The sequence below is a fragment of the Ailuropoda melanoleuca genome, chromosome X (assembly GCF_002007445.2).
Source record: "Ailuropoda melanoleuca isolate Jingjing chromosome X, ASM200744v2, whole genome shotgun sequence".
NCBI classification, from domain to species: Eukaryota; Metazoa; Chordata; class Mammalia; order Carnivora; family Ursidae; genus Ailuropoda; species Ailuropoda melanoleuca.
The window spans coordinates 106,931,688-106,951,991 of NC_048238.1; the positions used below are offsets into that span (position 1 = coordinate 106,931,688).

General features: G+C 36.9%; 1 protein-coding gene across 1 annotated transcript in view; it reads left to right on the forward strand.

Moving 5' to 3' along the window:
* FMR1NB (FMR1 neighbor) overlaps positions 1-20,065 on the forward strand; it is a 32,626-nt gene extending 12,561 nt beyond the window's left edge. Inside the window, exons 2-6 of the mRNA XM_019799153.2 lie at positions 9-128; positions 3,883-4,023; positions 5,625-5,721; positions 18,176-18,327; positions 19,937-20,065. Coding sequence (XP_019654712.1) covers positions 9-128; positions 3,883-4,023; positions 5,625-5,721; positions 18,176-18,327; positions 19,937-19,953 — 527 coding nt within the window. The 3' untranslated portion in view covers positions 19,954-20,065. The remainder of the gene's footprint in view (positions 1-8; positions 129-3,882; positions 4,024-5,624; positions 5,722-18,175; positions 18,328-19,936) is intronic.
* Positions 20,066-20,304: the final 239 nt, after the last annotated feature.

Sequence of the window (20,304 nt, forward strand, 5' to 3'; positions counted from 1 at the left end):
TTCTTAAGCGTTCTGGAATTCTGTGTCTCCAAGTAAACGTATTCTGTGGAGCAGTGAAAGTGCTAATGGACAATCTGTGGAAAAAAGTTCCATTTGGGAAGCTCTGTTAAAATTTTTCTTTCCAACAAGTAAGTTCTTCGATTTTTTTTCCTCCCAACGTCCTCGTTTTGGAAAGAGTAGTTAAATGTTTAGGAGGCAGTGTGGTCTACTGGCATTGGGGTGAGACAGACCTGAGTTAATCCTGATTCTGCCCTTTGCCTTAGGCAGTGTAACATCTCTGAACCTCAGTGTCTTCATTGTTAAATGAAAATATTTACCACCAAGAATTGTGAGGATGACCTGAGACTATATTTTTAAGACATTCCATAAATGTTTGTTACTCTTTATGGAAATACTTTTCTTTCACAAATATCTAAACCTTTCACAATTTATCTTAATGGCATTGCCTGAAATTTAGTCATTGACCCAGTGTTGTGAAATCAATGTCTTCTTTAGCATTAACCAGGGAACTGTGTGGCTCTGATGTTATGGAATATACCAGATGTTTTCCCATCTGTTTTAATGATAAAAAGGTCAGGTTTCAAGTCACATCATCTTTTTGTGATTTTGTATATAATATGTTTATCAAGCACACGATGACCCCTGAGAATTATTAAGCACAAATAAACGTGTTTCATTTTCTACAGCATGTGGTGCCCTTTCAAGGAGAATCTTCAAATAAATTGACATGTGAATTACAAAGATGAAGCTTTTATTAAAAATCATGAGAATTTATTCTAACAAAATTTAATGTTCATATATGAGCACAAAATTTTATCCATTGTTTAATTTCAGACTTTACTACTTAATTTTTCTGTGATCGTGCATAAATCTCTTCACATTTCTCTATATTGGTTTCATCAAGTACAAAACAGGGATTATAACACCTACTACTAATGAGAATAGCAAAATAAATGAGGCCTTAAATAAATTTTAAAAACTGCATGGTCAAGTTGAGTGAAGAAGGAGAAATTTGAGGTGTTGCCTGGCTGGCTCAGTTGGTAGAGCATGTGACTCTTGATCGTGGGGTTGTAAGTTCAAGCCCCATGTTGGGCATAGAGTTTACTGTAAAAATTAAAAATAAAAATAGGGATGCCTGGGTGGCTCAGTCAGTTAAGCATCCAACTCTTGATTTCAGCTCAGGTCATGATCTCAGGGTGTGAGATCAAGCTTTGCGTGGGGCTCCACACTCAGCGGGGAGTTTGCTTCTCTCCCTCTCCCTCTGTCCCCCACCCCCACTCACACATACACACTCTCTCTAAAACAAATAAATTAATCTTTTTTAAAAAAAACAATAAAAATAAAAATAATAAAATATTTATAAAAAAAGAAATTTGAGAAGGTGGTATGTTGTGAAACTAAAAGAAAAGTTTAGTGAGTGCCAAAGTTGGTCATAAACAACAAGAAATGATGATTTAAGCTTTAGAGCTTATGAAGATAACAGACACAAACTGTCCCATAATTACCTCTAATTAACATTATACAAACACTAAAGCCACCTTTAAAAATAGTCAAATAAGAATATCTGCATTTCCAAAATATTCCTTCAACCTGGTGCAGTAAGTTGAGTCAAAATCAATTGTATGAGATGCCCAACAAAATCAGACTGTTCCATTTTAAGAGAAACATTGGACCCAGGGTGATTCAAATCTTTCAAAAACAGTGATTAAATATTTATAAAATGTATATGCTATCTCTTTGAAAAGAATAAGTATAAGTTCATAACATGTGAAATACTTTTAACCAATTTATTTCTTCCCCTATATAATTGAAAAGGAACACTCTTCCCACTTAAGCACTAAAAAAAAGCCTCCCGCTTTGTCATCAGGCTGTTATTCATAAAAGATTTATCTCTTGCGCATTTAAGTGATAACCTTGAGACAGATTGGCAGGGAAGCTTGAGAGGTCACACGATCCTTCTATCTTTGGACAAAATTATATACTTAAACCTGATAAAAATTATTGTACCCTTTTTATTGTTCAAAATACAGGTGTCTCAGTAATTTAATTCTGAAAGTTAATTTTAGTATCTGGCATAAAGTCTATCAGATGCAATTTCAGTATAAAATAATAGAAGCTCAGCATTAGATGGGATCTTAGAGATCATCCAGTCTGGTCTCTTCTGTGATTTAAAATCTCTTCTTTGATTTCCATTCCTGGAAGGTGGTCTTTGAACAATGCCGATAGTGAAGAATTCAGCACGCAGTAAGTCCATAGCATCTCTGACCAGGCCCTGACTATAGTCACACTTTCTTGAGTGTGTGATGCCCAGGACTCAATGTGGTACTCCCGATGCAGTCCAGTCTGGGGAGAAAGTCACTGTGGGCCTGGTAGAATTGGAGAATAGATTGCCCAGTGAATATAACAATGAAGTAGACCAAACTCTCACATGTCTAGAATGTTTGGGAAACGAATATCCAGGCCAGCTGGAAATGCATTACATTTTTTGCACAGGTTACTTTGATCCTTCATTTCTTTATTTCTAGAATGGGGGTTTTAACACTCATTTTGAGAGTTTGTTGTGAAAATTAGAAATAATGTGTGTAAAGCAAGGAATCTGGCCCAAATAGGTGCCTAATGAATGGTAGCTGTTATCACTTTTACCTTAGTTTTAGGAATTGCAAATATTTAAAAAGGAGAATATAATGAAATAAACCAAGAGATTAAAAAATATGCCTGTAACGATGATATTGTTCTTTGCTGACATTAAAGTTCTTTGCAGTGATCATGAAGCATCAGTTATTACTTTTCTAAGTCTGTAGTTGTTGATAGTATTGGAGATTGAACTGAATCTATGCTGGCCTTAAGCCATACTATGGAAGTTATCTTTTTGAATAAAAATGTGATATCTGCCTTTTTAGTTGTCATTTGTTTCTCTTATAAAGCAGGATTTTTTTAAAAATCAGCTATTTGAGCTTGTGTGTCTCTGTTTATTTATTTATTTATGAGCTTGCGAGTCTTATAGATTCAGATATGTATGGATTTATTGCAGTTGCATGAACCTTGGTGTTCGTGCTATAAATCATTGCCTTTTCAAAATTATAGAGTCATAACTTAAGGGCAAAAGGAAGAGTCTTAAAACATACTGTAGTGCCAATATGGTAAGTGTTCACAGTAAGTAGGTCAATGTCAATAGTATCTACTGACCTTACACTCTAGCAATAAACTGTGAATTTTACTTACATTCATTTTCATTGACATATTCAGTGAGTTTCTGTAGCTTAGAAAAATTGAGTGAGAAGATATCTGTGGTATTATTTTAACAAGGTGTTAGTGTTAAGGACATTTGATATTTCTTTTTCTTTTTTTTTTTTTAAAGATTTTTTGTTTATTTATTTGACAGAGATAGAGACAGCCAGCGAGAGAGGGAACACAGGCAGGGGGAGTGCGAGAGGAAGAAGCAGGCTCATAGCAGAGGAGCCTGATGTGGGGCTCGATCCCATAACGCCGGAATCACGCCCTGAGCCGAAGGCAGACGCTTAACCGCTGTGCCACCCAGGCGCCCCAGGACATTTGATATTTCTTGTTATTTAGCTCCTTCTATGTTATATTTGTATCACTACTACTCAGCTTATGATCTATAGTCCTTTAAAAACTATCTTACCAATGACCTGTTAACAATTTATATTTTTCTGTAGTTCATCTAAAATTGAAAATGTGACGGTAATAACTCTGTGGTAATTTTTAGCTTAACTCTTATTTTTTCAGCATTCATCACTATTTGTATATGTCATTCAGTCTTTAAATGCACCAGTTAGAATTTTTTTTTACAGTCATTATTTAATTAGGGAAAATGCTTATTAACCATACTGAATTCTTTTTCTTGGATTTTGTTTCTAAAAGCATGCATTCCAAAGGAGAATCAGGTGGTGAAGGCTTGCAATGAGCTGCAAGATTATAACATGAGTGAATGTTTGGACTACAAATGCTGTTATTCACCCTTCAGGACCAGTAACCTCAGCTGCTTTGCCCCATTAAAAGATAGTAAGTTCATCCTTTTACATTTATTATATTTCTATTTTAAAAACTCAAATAAATAGGTCACAATGGCTTAAATTTAAATTTGGATCTCCCAGCTTAACACTTAAAGGGGGCTCCCAGCCCTAGAGCAACACTGTCTCTAAAAGTCCTGAGGTGTTCAGGCCTCTATTCATGAACAGTTTCTGCTTAGCCCTTAGATGTGACTTTGGCAGTTCAAAATTAGTCTCATCTTTTCTTTTGCTTTAGTCACTTTCTGTCTTCTTCCAAAGATTTCAGACTCTATGAGATGTAACCCTCAGTGCCTGGGAAGAGATACCAACAGGCATGCCTTAGCTTATTTTTCTCTTCTCACTTTCTCTTCCTACTTGAGTAGAATTCTTCCCATTTTTCTTGTCTTTAACATCTCAGTATGTAACAGTAGACTCAAATGTTCCTTGTTAAGCTTTGTTTATTAGTTTCTCCTTGTTCTATTGTTTTTGAATCAGGTTCTTAATATTTTTTTTCTTTATGAAGTTTTAAGAACTAGACCATCTGTTTTTGCTCCTGCATTTGGATAATGGGGACATATTACCAGTTGGTCCCATGATGGACATACTAGGTATGATTAAACACTAACAAATACTACAAAAAGTATCCATGCAAAGCAATGTCTTAGGTTAATACAGCCCCTATTCAATTTACAACTCTTTGTTGAACATCTAGTATTAATAATGGAATCTGAAACCCGATCATGAATATACTATTACAGTTTCAATGCTGTCACATGGTGTTTATAATTCATTCATCAGTTTAGTCTTTATATTATGCGTGAAGAGACATTTGGTCTTCGTTGAGGGAAAAATTGAACTGTGACTTTTAATTCCCCAATCATATTAGAATGCATTTCCAAATGAATATAAGAATAAAATATGCTTGGGGCACCTAGATGGCTTAGTTGGTTGAGTGTCCAACTCTTGGTTTCAGCTCAGGTCCTGATCTCAAGGTTGTGAGATCAAGCCCTGGAACAGGCTCTACACTCAGCGTGGAGTCTGTTTGTCTCACTCCCTCTGCCCCTTCCCCTAGTCTCTCTCTAAAATAAATAAATAAATAAATAAATAAATAAATAAATAAATAAAATCTTATAAAAGAATAAAATATGCTTATTTACCTGCAAATTCTTGATTTCTTGTTTAATGTTTTATAATTTGGAAGTAAACATTTAAGAAGCCATTCCTTTAACAAGTTAACTATTCATAGATTAATTGACTCCTTGAGTGCTTGAGGATGTATAACATATGGCCAAGGGAAAAAAACACACTTAGGCAATAGGAAGAAATATATAGTATGAGTCATAATAGTCTGTTAACAAAAACAGTAGAATCACTTTGTTAAGGATTCCTTTGGGAGGCATGTATTTCAAGTGTAGTGTTTAGTTTTATTTCAAGAACATTTCATAAACTCCTGCTACTGATAGAGTAGCAAAGATATTCACCTGTCATATAAGAATACCTCCTTATTTTGCTTTATTCACTGGTAGTTTTTTTTTATAAAAACTTTATGAAAGAGCTCAGATTTGCTTCTCTTGCTTAAGTCATAAAAGTAACAGGATATAATTAAACCAACAGAGCCTACACAGATGTTCAGGATGTTTGGGCTTGGTGTGATCAGCGTGATCATCCTGGGATGTCTGACCATTTATTGCTGCTCTCTTTGCCGGAGGAGGTAGGCAAACATAAACTTTTATTTGCTGATTGCTGAGTGTATTTGGATATTTCTGTGTAGACACATTTTTCATATGCACTAGAAACACAGGGATTATGTTTGGATCCCTTTTGTTTAAAAGAAGGTAGCTTAGGAAAAACCTAAAATAGAGTTACCATAATATTCTTAAATGCATGTTATTTTATTTTTCCATAAATTTAGACATTCTCCTGCGTAGTCTGTACATTCCCTCATCAGACAGTTGGAAGGGAAAATACATCAGTGAGCTGGGAGTGTGTGAGTGGAAGTGGTTATTAACTGCAAGTCAGAGAGTTCCCAGAAGTGTTGTCTCCATCTAGTAGCCGGTCATCTACTATTGGGTCTTAAAAGCCTTGGTCTGTGTTCAAGCCAATTTGTATCAGATTTCTTCTTAGCATCTTATAAAAAATCCCAGTGGCCTATTGGCACAATGCTTCTAAGTTTAAAAAAAAATAGCTCCCTACCTACTGGAACAGTGGATGTGGAGTTAGAGAGCAGGGCCAGGGTGAGTGAGGCAGTTGGAACACAAAATTTAAGGAACACAAAATTTAAACCTCACTCTGAGGTTTGTGTAAGTGCAGAGTCGGCACTAGCACAACCCTGAGAGTAAGTATTTCCTTCAGTTCTCAAGGGAAAGAAAGGGTACCTCGGGTGTTTGGGTGGCTCAGCCGGTTGTCCAACTCTTGATTTCTGCTCAGGTCATGATCTCAGGGTTGTGAGATCAAGCCCTGCGTCGGGCTCCATGCTCAGTGGAGAGTCTGCTTCTCTCCCTCTGTCCCTCACCACCCCCACCCCACCTCTGCTCATGCACGTGCATGCGTGCGCTCTCTCTCAAATGAATGGATAAATCTTTAATAAGAGAAAAAAAGAAAAAAAGAAAAAGGCACCTGTTGAAGATTAAGCATCTTTGATGTTTTTATTTGAGTTAATGAGAAAGTGGTATTTGAGGTACCAAAAAATTGTTTAGATTTCACTGGAAGAGTGACACTATACACAAGTTACCTTATTTTCCATAAAGATCATTATGTCTTTTTTTTCTTTTTTTGTACCTTTTCCTTGAGTTTGATGAATGTGTCATATTCATCACTGTATTTTCAGTCCATAGCAGAGTGCCTCATATATTAAGGTGCTTAATATATTTTTGTTGAATAAATGAATGGTTGAATGAATAAAGAAATATAGTAGATGGCATTGGCTAGCCTGGAAGGCAGTCTAACAGCAATTTAAACTTTCTCATTGCTTACATAATTTTCTTAGACCATTTTGAAGACACAGTGGAGTCACAGCCTTTCAACTCCTCCAGTTTGCTGACAGTCAGCTCTTCTCTCAGTTTTCACTTAGTTTCCTATATTGAGTGTATAATCCTTAGGCCTCTCTCATTTTCTTTGTTTCCACAGATGATTGGGAATAGGAGTGGAATTTTTGACCGTTCCTTCTTCAAAGTTTGATTTCAGTTAAAAGATAACCTATGAATAAAAATGAAATAATATTTGCTAGAAAATGGTGGCTAGGATTATGCTATGCATTTTAGAGTGTCTGGTATAATAGGCCTGGTATAATAATTTCATTATGGCCCCTCTATTGTATCTCTGCCAAGGAATTTATTGGGGATATTCAGGTACACTGGATTTTTCTTTAAAATGAAATCCAAAGAATTATTCTTGATAAGAATGTATTTTCTTCTTTCTACGTAGTATAAACTGCTTGAGAGACTTCAACAATGTGAATAGTATATTTATTGAACACCAAAAATTTTGGTTTACTATGATTTATTTATTTACTTGTTTATTTTTTAAATTTATTTTACGATTTTGTGTAAGAGTGTTATGTTCCTTCAGACATTCCGGGTTGTTTGTTGCAACCCCAGAGTATGTGCTTATTAGCAGCTTGCCGCTTAGCTTAATTTCCAGGAACAATGGATGTTTGAGGGTGGATGTGGCACTGTCAAGTTTTTTCTGGTAAGCTGATTTTAGAGGAAGGGGAATAATTGTGTTAGAATAAAGATCCTATCCTTGATACCAAACAAGGAGCTTAAATGGAAGCCCCTGCTAACCACCCCTCTGCCTTTTTGGGGTCAAGATATCTCTTTAGAACTATCCCCTTAACTCACTTCCTGTTCTTCATTTCAAAGAATAAAGAGATAGATAAAATATTACAGTAGGTAAAATAAATGACCACAAAAAAGGGAAATAGATGCAGCAGCAAAATCAATATGTAGTGGTTTTAAAAAGAAAAGAAAGTAGCCAAACAATTGTTTGTCTAAATCAGAGGGGCTAAAAGCCAAAAGCAGATCTGCAGTAACATGATCTGGACCTATTTGTTGGAAGAACTCTTGAGGCATTGGAAGATACTCTTAAGTTCCTCCTCCTGCTGGATCCTGTCCTATACATTAAATATACATACCTTCAGATGTTGTACCTCTCCCCTCTTGGCCTTTAGTTGTAAGCCAAAACAAGTGATGTTTTGACATTCCCCAGCTCCTGCAATTTGGACAGTGAGTTTTATTCACAGATTGGCTCAGGAGCTCACAACTGGCAAGAGTTGGAGGGAGTAAAAATGAGAAGTAATATGAGCAGGTGGGAGAAATGAAAGAAGTTTAGGGGAAAAGGATAATCACTTTCCAGAGCCAAATATATTTCATTCTTTTCGTGCCTAATTCATGCTTTCCTTAGTTGACCATATTTAATCACTGCTTATTCTAGGAAAGATTCAAAAATGTCTAAGACATAGGCCCTACTTTCAAGGAGCTTAAATTTACCTTAAAATAAGTCCCAAGCATGACATGTTAAATAACAGTATAAGATGGAATATAATTAAGGACTAAAAGAGTGGTGGCAATAACTTGTCAAAGTTCTGAGGCAGTGGGGATCAGGATGAGTTGGGGAGAGCAGAGTGGGCTCCACAGTGTAGGTGCTATTTGAGCTGAGTTTTGAAGGGAAGACAAGATTTAGGTTGGAGGGGGGCTCCCATAGAATTCATTACATCCAGATGGAGTCTTCTCACTATAAACCCCTTAACTGCTCATGATTTGTAAGCAGAGGTGGCTGAACTTTGCCCCTGGAGTAATCTATAATGGAATCTCTAGTTTACTTCTACTTGGCTTGAGTTCAGGTGTGGTTCGAACCAGGTACGCAGAGAACAAAACAGCTTGAGCTGGTTGCACATATACAAAAGGGAGCAGAGAGCATTAGTGAAAAGCTTTCTAAGAATTTGTGGCTAATAGCCTTATTAAACTTGCATATAAGATGAGTTTTGAAATTCGTTACATCTTCAAGGTTATGTAAGATCTATTTTTATTCTCATTAATAGGGATCAGAAGCCTCATTAGGTTTAAGTGTCACTGGCAGGCTTAAGACTTATATAGAGATGAAGGAAGGAAGAGATCAGGTGGATGAGGACAAAAGGAAGCAGGGGTGGGGGGCTCTAGTGAAGAGAGGAGAAGAGTGGTGGCTGAATTGTTTCCGTTACAGTAATGGAGTGCCAATAATAGTAGTCTTAAGTGCCAAATTGAGTTTCTAATCTTTATCTGTTTTTAGATAAGGTTTAATCTCTATGCATAGGCCAGTTAAACATCTGTGTATCATATAGTGATATGATACTTGTGTATGTACATAGCTTTGGTAAGGTGGAAAATTCAAACATTATAATACTATGCCTATTAGACTCAGATGGAGTGCATTTGCTTGTTTTTTTTCTTCCTATCAGATTGAATTTGCAACTTCGAATTAAGAAAAAATTCAGAACTCAGTCTGCAAATGACAAAACCATGTTTTCTTTCAACTAATAAAAAGCCATTTTTTTAAGATCGTAGATCATCTGATACACAGATGATGTAAATAGCACATCCCCCATACACTTTCAATGTTGCTACTTGCCAGATGGCTGTTACTGAAAATTTCTACATTTAGACAAATCCTGCTGCGTGATTCTCTGTATTATAATGTGGTTTTCATTATGCAGATAGTCTTAATACCATTTCGTTTCTTAGAATGGGAGGTAAAGAATTGGGAATAAATGTGTCAAAAATTGCCTAAAAATCATCACCCATTGAATTTTAAAAATAGGCATTTACATTTTCAAATCCCCATGTTTGTGTGTTTCATTATACTGTACAATATAATTAGTAATGTTATTTTGAAAAGCTTTATGCAGTAATTAGCCAACTGCTGAAAGGTTTGAAGTTCCTGGATTATATACATATGAATTCAGAGAAAGGAAATAAAGTCTATAAATTTTAAAAGTATGGCTAGTCTTTAAGAACTTTGATAAAATATGATCAGATGAGAATGTGAGCAAATTGGAACCCTGCTCTATCATGAGTCAGTATAGATTTGAAACTCACATAAAGCCAGTTCTTCTTGGACCCTGTTCAAGGTAATTTAGTTACTGAAATAAGAGAATCTCATTATATGCGGCTTATATGTCTGAGGTGTTCCCATTGCAAGGACTCCAAGGGCAGCATTTTAGAGAATTCTGAAATAGTAGGTACTATTAAAAAGAACATTTTGTTGCCAAGTAACTAATAACCTCATTGCAAAATATAGTGGCCCTTTCTCAATTCCATCCAACTTGACCTTTTTGTCACATAGCAGTACACTGTTGACTGCTCCATTTTTGCAACTTTCCTTCCTTGGATTTCATTGTCCCCTTACCATTCTGATCCATCTCAGTTTGCTTTTCTTTGTTCTCCCAACTGTGGTTGTTCCCCAAAGTCTTTTTCTCATCTACCAGAGAATATTACAAGTATGTATCAGAAAGAACATTTGAAAAGATCTGTGTTCTAGTTCTGCCTTTTCTACCAGTTTTATAGTGAGCTTAACTTCTTTTGGTACTGGTTTTCTCTTAAAATTAGAGTAGAGAATTGAGTTAGATAATTTCTAAGTTCCTTTCTGATCATAACCCATTCTGGGTTTCTCTGGGTAAATGACTCTTTTAAATCTGAATCCTGGGGGGTGCCTGAGTGTTTCAGTCAGTTAAGCATCCACCTTTAGCTCAGGTCCTAATCCCAGGGTCCTGGGATCAAGCCCCCACATCCAGCTCCCAGCTCAGCAGGCAGTCAGTTTCCCCCTCTCTCTTTACCCCTCCCCCAGCTCGTGCTCTCTCTCCCAATCTCTCTCAAATAAATAAATAAATCTTTTTTAAAAAATCTGAATCCTGAAATCCTTACCTCTATCTCTTCCACATTTCTAATTGCCCTCATGAATTAGATGTTCTGTTAGCACCTTAAATGCAACATGTGGAAAACTGAACTTACCTTTTTTTCCTCTCAAATCATCTCCCCTTGACACCTGTCCATTTCTATCAGTGATTTCTTTAGTCTCCCAGACTAGAAACCTTAGAGTCGTTTGTGACTATTTACTTTCCTTTATTTTCAATATGTAATCTAGTCTCTTAGTCCACTGTCATTTTTTGCTTTCCTTTAGAATGATTCTGGAATTTGCCTCTTCTCAAATTTATTTATTGTTACAGCTTGGTCCAGGTCTTGTATGCTGTCAACTTCTGTCCTGGGTAGGTGGTTTTGGGAGAGGAGCAAAAAGGAGCCAAGGTGTATTAGTCTTCTAGGGCTGCCATAACAAAATACCAGAGAACAGGGGCTTTAAACAATACACATTTATTTTCTTATAGTTCTGCAGGCTAGAAGACCATGATCACGATGCCAGCTGATTTGGTTTCTGGTAAGGGCTCTCTTCCTGCAGATGGCCATCTTCTCATTGTGTACTCACATGGCCTTTCCTTGATGCATAAGAGAAGGGGGAGAGAGAGAAAGAGCAAAATCTCTGGTTTGTAGTTTAAAAAACTGAAAAATTGGAGCACTTGGGTGGCTCAGTTGGTTAAGCGTCTGCCTTTAGCTCAGGTAATGATCCCAGGGTCCTGGGATGGAGCCCTGGTCTGGCTCCCTGCTCAGTGGGGATTCTGCTTCTCCCTCTCCTTCTGCCCCTCCCCCTACTTGTGTGCTCTCTCTCTCTCTCTCTCAAATAAATAAATAAAATCTCTTAAAAATAAATAAGTAAATAACTGAAAAATTAGTTTTTGTAATGACATTCATTTTACTGATTGGGGCCCCACCCTTATGACCTCATTTAAACTTAATTACTTCCTTAATTACTAGAGCCCCCGATCTGCAAATATAACCACACTGGAAGTTAGGGCTTAAATATATGAGTTTCAGGGACACAAGCGTTCAGTCCCATAATACAAGGCTAGCTAGCGTCCAAGGGCAAAGAAAGGATTGAGAACTGTGGAGGGCATTGGAATGAGGTGTTTAATCCAAAGAGTTTGTACAAGAGAGACTATAACTAGGTTGGGACTGCAACTGGGGTTTGGAAGATGGCTAGGAGTTGAGTGCTGGAGAAGTTTCCTGGCACCTTTATAGGAATATATGGCTGTACCCTTAAGAAGGAGGGCGTTAGTAAGGATGCTTACCAAGCCAATTTGGACATATACCTGGATTCCTAATCTATGCTCCTTCTAATCCATCCTGGAATGTCCTGCCAGATTAATCTTCCAAAGATAGTATTATTTCATTTCATTGTATTATTCAAGAACTTCTAACGCATTCAAGAATATCTGGATTCCAGACCTTGTGTTTGGTAGTGTGAAGGACAAAGAGGTGATTCAGATCATGCTCTGCTCTCAAGGGACACCATAGTCTAATAAGGGATATATACAAATACCCAAAGTAAAAAGTCACACTCCATAAAAAAGGTACAGGTAAGGGGCGCCTGGGTGGCACAGCGGTTAAGCGTCTGCTTTCGGCTCAGGGTGTGATCCCGGCATTCTGGGATCGAGCCCCACATCAGGCTCCTCCACTATGAGCCTGCTTCTTCCTCTCCCACTCCCCCTGCTTGTGTTGCCTCTCTCGCTGGCTGTCTCTATCTCTGTCAAATAAATAGGTAAAATCTTTAAAGAAAAAAAAAGGTACAGGTAAAAGCAATTAGCATGTTTTACCTTTTCCAGTTTATGTGAAGTTTTCACATACATTGTCTTATATGACCTTCAAAACAGAGGTGCAGGAGGGTTTGGTCTCTTGCTCAAGATTACATAGTGATAGAGCAAGGATTACGATCTATTTTCTGAGTTCCTTGCTTTTTCTACCATAGAAAATAGGAAGAAAAGAAATGTAGATAAAAACACAATGGCATCTTGTTACTTCAAGTCCACTCAAAAGACTGTGGCTTTCAAAGTTATCTGTTAGATTCATTCTGTAACTCCAGTAACAGTTCTTATAACTCACCATGTATCTTGTGTTCCATCCAGGGAACTATCTTTACTTTTCTCGGCATACCCCAGGCTTTATTCTTGCCTCTGTTCTTTTGCCCATGTTGCTCCCAAATTTTGTGATTGTTCTTCATCCTCTTCACTAATTTAAATTCTTTCTTACCTTCCTATTGCAACTGACCCAATTCGTCCACAAAATGTTTTGCAACTGCTCCAGATCCCAATGTTTTCCTTTTTTTGGAGCCTTTCACTGCACTTGTGTTTTTAACCACATAGTATAACACATAATTATCCATTGTCTCCTGTTATTAGTTTTCTTTCTCTGGCTAAATTGTAACTTCTGTGAGGACAAGGGGGCAAACTTTATACTTCTCTGACTGTAGAGCTGTGGTTCCCCAAATGGGGTCCCTGCACTAGTATCATCATCATCCCCTGGGAGCATATCAGAAATACATGTTCTCAGGGCCTACCCCAGATCTACTGAATCAGAACTCTGGGTTTAAAGCCCAACAATTTGTGTTTTAACAAGCCCAACAATTCATTCTCATGTACACCCAGGTTTGAGAACCACAGGTCTCTAGACCATGTGGTATGCAACTCAAAAAATAATGATTGAAATAATCTAGTCAGCCTTTTTGGTGGATTCTCTATCTTTTTGATATTGCAAATAGTAAGTTAAATTGATAATTTTTTATCTATAAGATCAATGTTATGTTCTTTAGCTATATTAAAGAATTTATATTTACATTAACGGATTAGAGTTTGTTAAGAAACATAGAAAAATCAACCTACTAGACCAGTATTTATCATGCATTAGTCTGTAGNATCTATAAGATCAATGTTATGTTCTTTAGCTATATTAAAGAATTTATATTTATATTAATGGATTAGAGTTTGTTAAGAAACATAGAAAAATCAACCTACTAGACCAGTATTTATCATGCATTAGTCTGTAGATGGCTTGTATGGAAGTAACCTTGGGGATATTTAATAATATAGATTCCTAGACTATACCCAAGAGATTCTGATTTAGTAAGTCTGGGATTTGGACCTGAAATGTGTATTTTCTAAAGCACCCCAAATGAATCTGGTACAAAGCCCATTTGGAACTACACTAGACTCTCCAGTTCAATCCTTTATACATTCATTCTTTCTGCAAATATTTATTGAGCTCCTATGGGCATTTGCTAGGTATTGTGTTCTTCTCCATCTGGTCATCTCCTTGGGCAGCCTCACTATCTATGTTATGAGCCATTTAAGCCCACAGCTTCAGAGTTCCCTGATGCGCTCAATTCTGAAGAATCTCTCCTGTATTCTGTATTGACCACCCACATTCATGCCCATATCCTGAATCTTGTCATTCATCAAAAATTGAACCTCTGAGTCTCTGAAATCTTAAACTTCAAATCTCAAGCTACACTCTTTGACCATAGGTGCTTTGTTTGTCCTCTGTGTTTTTCCTTTCTTTTACTCTTGCTACACCCGTTCTTATTGGGACCACTAGCCTCTTTAACTCTGTTTTCCCCTATCTTCTGTTTTCTGTCTTTTAATATTATCTGATTTCTTTATCCAGCCTGGATCCTATTGTCTGATACATGAATCCATTCTTTCCAGCTCCTTTGTTNTGTCTGATACATGAATCCATTCTTTCCAGCTCCTTTGTTTCATTGAAATTGAATCCACACTACTTCTCTGCTCCGAGATCTATAGGTTCCTGGGATTCTTAGAGAAAAAAAGTCTCACAACTGTATAGATCTGTATCACAAGAAATTCCCAGTGAGCCAATTAATGTTTCCAGCCATACCACTCTACTTGATATTTACAAACAACATACTTCTTTGCCACTCTGATCTTTTCACACAGTGTACCAACCACTGTTTGACAAGCTCTTATACATCTTCCCATCTCCACTCTTCTTTACCTGGCTCACCCCACTCTGGATGCAAGCCTCAGCTTAGATGTCACCTCCTCCAGGAAGCTTACGCCAAACCTCCGGCCCAGACTGGGTCAGGCTTCTTCCTTTTTGTCTCCTACCAATCTCGGCTTACCTGTGTTTGAACTATCTCAATGTGAAAGAATTATCAGCTTATATATCTGCCTTCCCTGCTAAATTTCAAGCTTCTTGAGGGCAGGATGCGTATATTATTCATCTTTATGTCTTTAGTATTTAGAATGGTGTTTATTCCATAAATGAGCAAATGCGTCAGTGAGTGAATGAGTATGAGATAAGTTGATCTGTACATTTCAAGTATGAGTATGCTGGTCACAATATGATATTTTACATAAGAAGAAGAAAATCAGGGGCGCCTGGGTGTCTCAACTGTTAAGCGTCTGCCTTCGGCTTAGGGCGTGATCCCAGGGTTCTGGGATCGAGCCCCGCATCGGGCTCCCTGCTCTGCTGGGAGCCTGCTGCTTCCTCTCCCACTCCCCCTGCTTGTGTTCCCTCTCTCACTGACTGTGTCTCTCTGTCAAATACATAAATAAAATCTTAAAAAAAGAAGAAGAAGAAGAAGAAGAAAATCCCCTCTAGGACTCTGGACAAATCATTTCACCCTTACCTACTTTCCCTCTTGGGTATTCTCAGTAGATATTGAGTAGAATATCTAACTTTGGATCTTAGTAATAAATTTTAAGGCTGAACCTAAAACCTAATTTTCTGCAACCTAGACTAGTGCAGTGCATTTCGAAAGAAGGCCATATTGCATTTTTCTTTGTTGATTAAGGTCAAATGTACTCCATTAAATTTAAAGTAAAATCTATGGATAAAGAAAACATAGTCATTTTAATTATGTGAAATAAAATATATTGAAGTCACAACATTAGAAAAAAGTGTAAGTCCCCAATTTCTTATCTAAAATTCTGAAGTTCAAAAACTTCTACAAACCCAAAGCTTTTTTCCTAACTCATTTGGTAGCAAAACCCGAGCTGACCTGACCTGAGACATTTTCTAGTCATTATTTAATGTTTAGAGTAATAATCATATATTTTGTTATAGAAACATTACTGTGTTTGATAATGAGGTGTTGCTCCAGGTCTTATGGGAGTGTCATGTAATATTCAGTATATCATGTCATATTACTTTTCTAAAACCCAAAATATTCTGCATTCTGAACCACATCTGGCCCCAAGAGACTGAGAACTATGTAGTTGTTTCAGTTATTATTTTTTTGAGACTGAAGTTAATAGCACTAAAACATAAAGAGGCCATAGGTAAATCACAAATATATTTTTGGCCTTCACCCACTATTTCATTTATACCTGCAGACTTTTTTATGATTAATTGAGGAAAAAGTATTTATTTGCTCCATATATGTCTTACCTAGTGGAGCTCAGTGACAACTCAGTAATGCAATTTGAGGGGAGAAAAGTGAGTATTACCTTCAAAGTCATCATTTCAAAGGCAGGCTTATCAATCTCTGGGCCCCACATGCTAAGAACCTGGTTGCTCTGTATAGCTAAGTAGCACTGTCAGGAGCCAGGTGTCCTCTTCTGTACACTACCTAGCTTTGTGCTGAGGATAAGCCTATGTATCTGTCATTACCTCTTCATAATATCATATGGAAATTTCCCTTTCTCTTTTGGGTTTCTGTCCTTACCTTTGCTTTGAGCATTTCTAGTTTTTCTCCTTGGCTTGTGTTTAGGTCTTTAGAAAGTGAAAGATCTTGGGGCACTTGGCTTGCTCAGTGCTTAGAGCATGCAACTCTTGATCTTGGCGTTGTAAGTTCAAGCCCCATCATGGGTGTAGAGATTACTTAAAAATAAAATCTTTTAAAAAAAGAAAGTAGGGGGAATGAAGCATGAAAGACTATGGACTATGAGAAACAAACTGAGGGCTTCAGAGGAGAGGGGGGTGGGGGAATGGGATAAACTGGTGATGGGTAGTAGGGAGGGCACGTATTGCATGGTGCACTGGGTGTTATATGCAACTAATGAAGCATCGAACTTTACATCAGAAACCAGGGATGTACTGTATGGTGACTAACGTAATATAATAAAAAAACATTAAAATAAAAAAAAAGAAAGTGAAGCCTCTTATAAAAATAAATATCAACTAACATTTCCTGAACCCTCATTGGGTACAAGTCTCTGTGGGGTATATAAAGTTACAAGGTAAGTCTCTAGCCTGAAGTTATTTCCAAGCTCTGAGGGGAAAAGGGGACAGGTTTGCATAGTGAGTGAGAGATTGCTCTTTGGATTAGGCAGGTCTGGATTTGAAACCCGGCACCATTGCTGAGTAGTCTGGTGACCTCAGGCAAGTTACTTTTCTCCTCAGTGCCTCAGTTTCCCCATCTGAGAAATCGAAATGATAGAAAAAGAACCTGCCTCATCAAGTCATCATGAAAATTGAGGAAGGTCGTGCACATGAAGTGCTTATATAAGGCCTTGGCACATGGGATGTCTGTCATACTTGTTGTTATTAGTCATTATTTGCTAATGCTGCAGTGTGGTCTAAGGGAAAGAGGCTGTATTTTAGAGTCAAACAGACGTTGGTTCAAATGCTAGCATCTCCATTTACTATCTATGTATGACCTTGGGTGAGTTATCTTACTTCTCTAAACCCCAGCTTAATTATTTGCAGAACAGAAAACACAATATCCACCTTATAGGGTTATTGTGAGGATTAAGTGAGATAAAGTATGTAAAGCACCTGGCCAAGTTCTTAGCCTGTGATAGGCTCTCAGGCACCCCCAACCCCGACTATCCCCACAAATGCAAGGAAGTACAAGATTGAATACCAAATGATAGCAATAGTCAGTGAAAGTGCAAGCTTGTAAAATTATAGATGGTAATGTAATGTGAACTATTACCATTTAGTTTTGAAATTAATAGGATGGAAGAATCTCTATAAGCTAAGAGTAAAAGGGAAGGTTTCCTAGGCAAATAATATATAAGCCAGATCTTGAAGGGTGAGTAACATGGATATCAGCAGAGGGGAGTATGACAGCATTCCTATTGTGGAAGACGATCAAGTGATCAAAACGACACTATGTAGAGTAATAGTAATGGTTACAATGATAAATATGAATGAGCCGAGTGCAACATTTTCTATCAGATTTGTTAAATTTGATGAATTAAACAATCAGGTGGGAATGTGTAAAGAGTTATGTGGGTAAATAGCCTTTTCCTTGTAACCCATCATTTTTTATAGCCCATAATTGTTATTGTTCACAATCACTGTTGAGAAATAAGGATTCACTTTGAAATTTTAATATTACAGGAAATGGGCCAATCCTTTACGAAGGAAAGTCAACAGAATTTTAAAGGGTTTGAAGAAACAAAGAAAGAAAATAAAGAGGGATGCTCAAATGTTTGGGAGAGCAGTAGAAGACAAGGAAGGTGTAAGTGATGAAAACGAACAGGAGACCAAAGGTAATTAGCAGTAGGATATAAAATTGAAGTATTTAATATTTGATTCTTGTTACCACCATCTCGGTGCAATTGATGTGTTTGTTTGTTTTTACCCCACAAATGCTTGGACTACAGTAGTATCAGCTTCTGAAACAGTATTATCACTAGGGATATTTGGATTCTAGGAAGGTGGACAAGAAATGAACCAAGTTGTTTGGGTACCACATTGTTTGGTATTCATAGTTCAGCTCTTTAGAAGAAATAAGTGGGATCTGCCTGTTCTGACTCTATGGGTCCATGAAAGACACCCATGCTAAATAACAATGGCTATAGTTCCCCATATGCATTGACCATGCCAAATATCCAGGGGAAGGAGGGTAGCTTCAGGAATCTGAGAGATCCGCAATCAAATCCTGGGTCCTAGCTGTTAGTTTCAGCTACCTGTTCCCCAAACTTAAATAATTCAGTATTATGAGTGGTTGAGGTATCCCAGAATTATACAGCAGGGACTACCTGGCCCTTAGGCTTACAGATCTCCTAGGCTTGGCCTGGGTTTCCTTCTCTCATGGTAATTATGAAGAGCCAACTAAGGATAAAATGGTCAGTGAGAAAAGAGGTATCAGGGAATAGAGTATTGGACTGGGCGGGGGGTGGTCAGGAGACTCAGGCCATTAACTTGTGGCATTTTCTTGGACAAGTGAGTTAACCTTTCAGCAGCTTGATACCATCAGCTGAAATTTTGTGTGTAGCTTAAACAATATAATATACGTGAAAATGCTTTGACAATTGCAATGCAATACTCGAATTTAAATTGTTAATTTCTAGCCTCAGTTACAGAAAAGCAGAGGAGTGGAATACAGACCACTGATCTTAGTGTCAGGAGACTCTGTCTTTAGTCTCAGTTCTGCCATTATGTACAGTGGGAGCTTGGGCAGTTCCCTTAACTTTCCTGGGCTTCAGTTCACCAAGCTGTAGAATGAGAAGTTTGGACTAGATGAACAGGAAATGTGACTTATCCCAGAAGAAACAAAATCCTTATATATTTTATATATATATATATATATATATATTATATTTTGTATATGTATATATGTGTTTATATATAAATCCTTATATATTATATATAAATATATCAAATATAATATACAAATCCTTATATATTATGTATTATATATATATAGGTATTATATATATGTATGTATGTAACTATTTATGTAAGGTAATACATAAATATATATATAATCATACATGTATATACATACCTATATATTATTGCTTTGTATAAGTTTAATGAAATACATACATATGCATATGTATGCACACACAGACACACATATATGACATTATAAATAGACTAACAATGCAATTTCTCTGGGCCATGTACTGGGGCATGGATGTTCACCTTGTTATTCAGAAATTGTCATTGTATTTGCTACAGTGTATTTTGTCTTTATGCTTCACAGTAACACAAGATGGTACACTGGCAAACTGAAAATATACAAGTTAAACATAGCATTGAATATATAGAGTTTGAAAACTTTGTTGCAGTCGTTTCCTTTTCTAACAAAGCGTGATATATGTATACTAGTCCTTTCAAGTTGTTTAACTTTGTTTTACTTTTCTCCTATAGCATTATTTTCCCACTGAGAAGAACACAAACCATTCAGAGCAGAGGAGACTGTCCCAGTCATCTAAACTTGATGGAACATTTTAAAAGGACAAAAATTCGTTCTTATTTTTGTCATGTTTACTTCCAAATATAAAATAAAGTTGGTAGTTCTGTTTCTGTGCATCAAACCAGGATCTGAATTCTTCTTATTAAAAATAGTTACTACAGAATTTTAAAAAACGTCTGAAAAGCACTGGTGGCATTTCAGTCCTAGGTAGTAATGTGATTTTTGCAACTTCAGTTATGTTATCAACATATACTTCTGTTGGGGTTAAATAAGGCAGAGATTTCTTGTTGTTTTTCACCTTCCAGCAAAGTGGTTGGGGGGG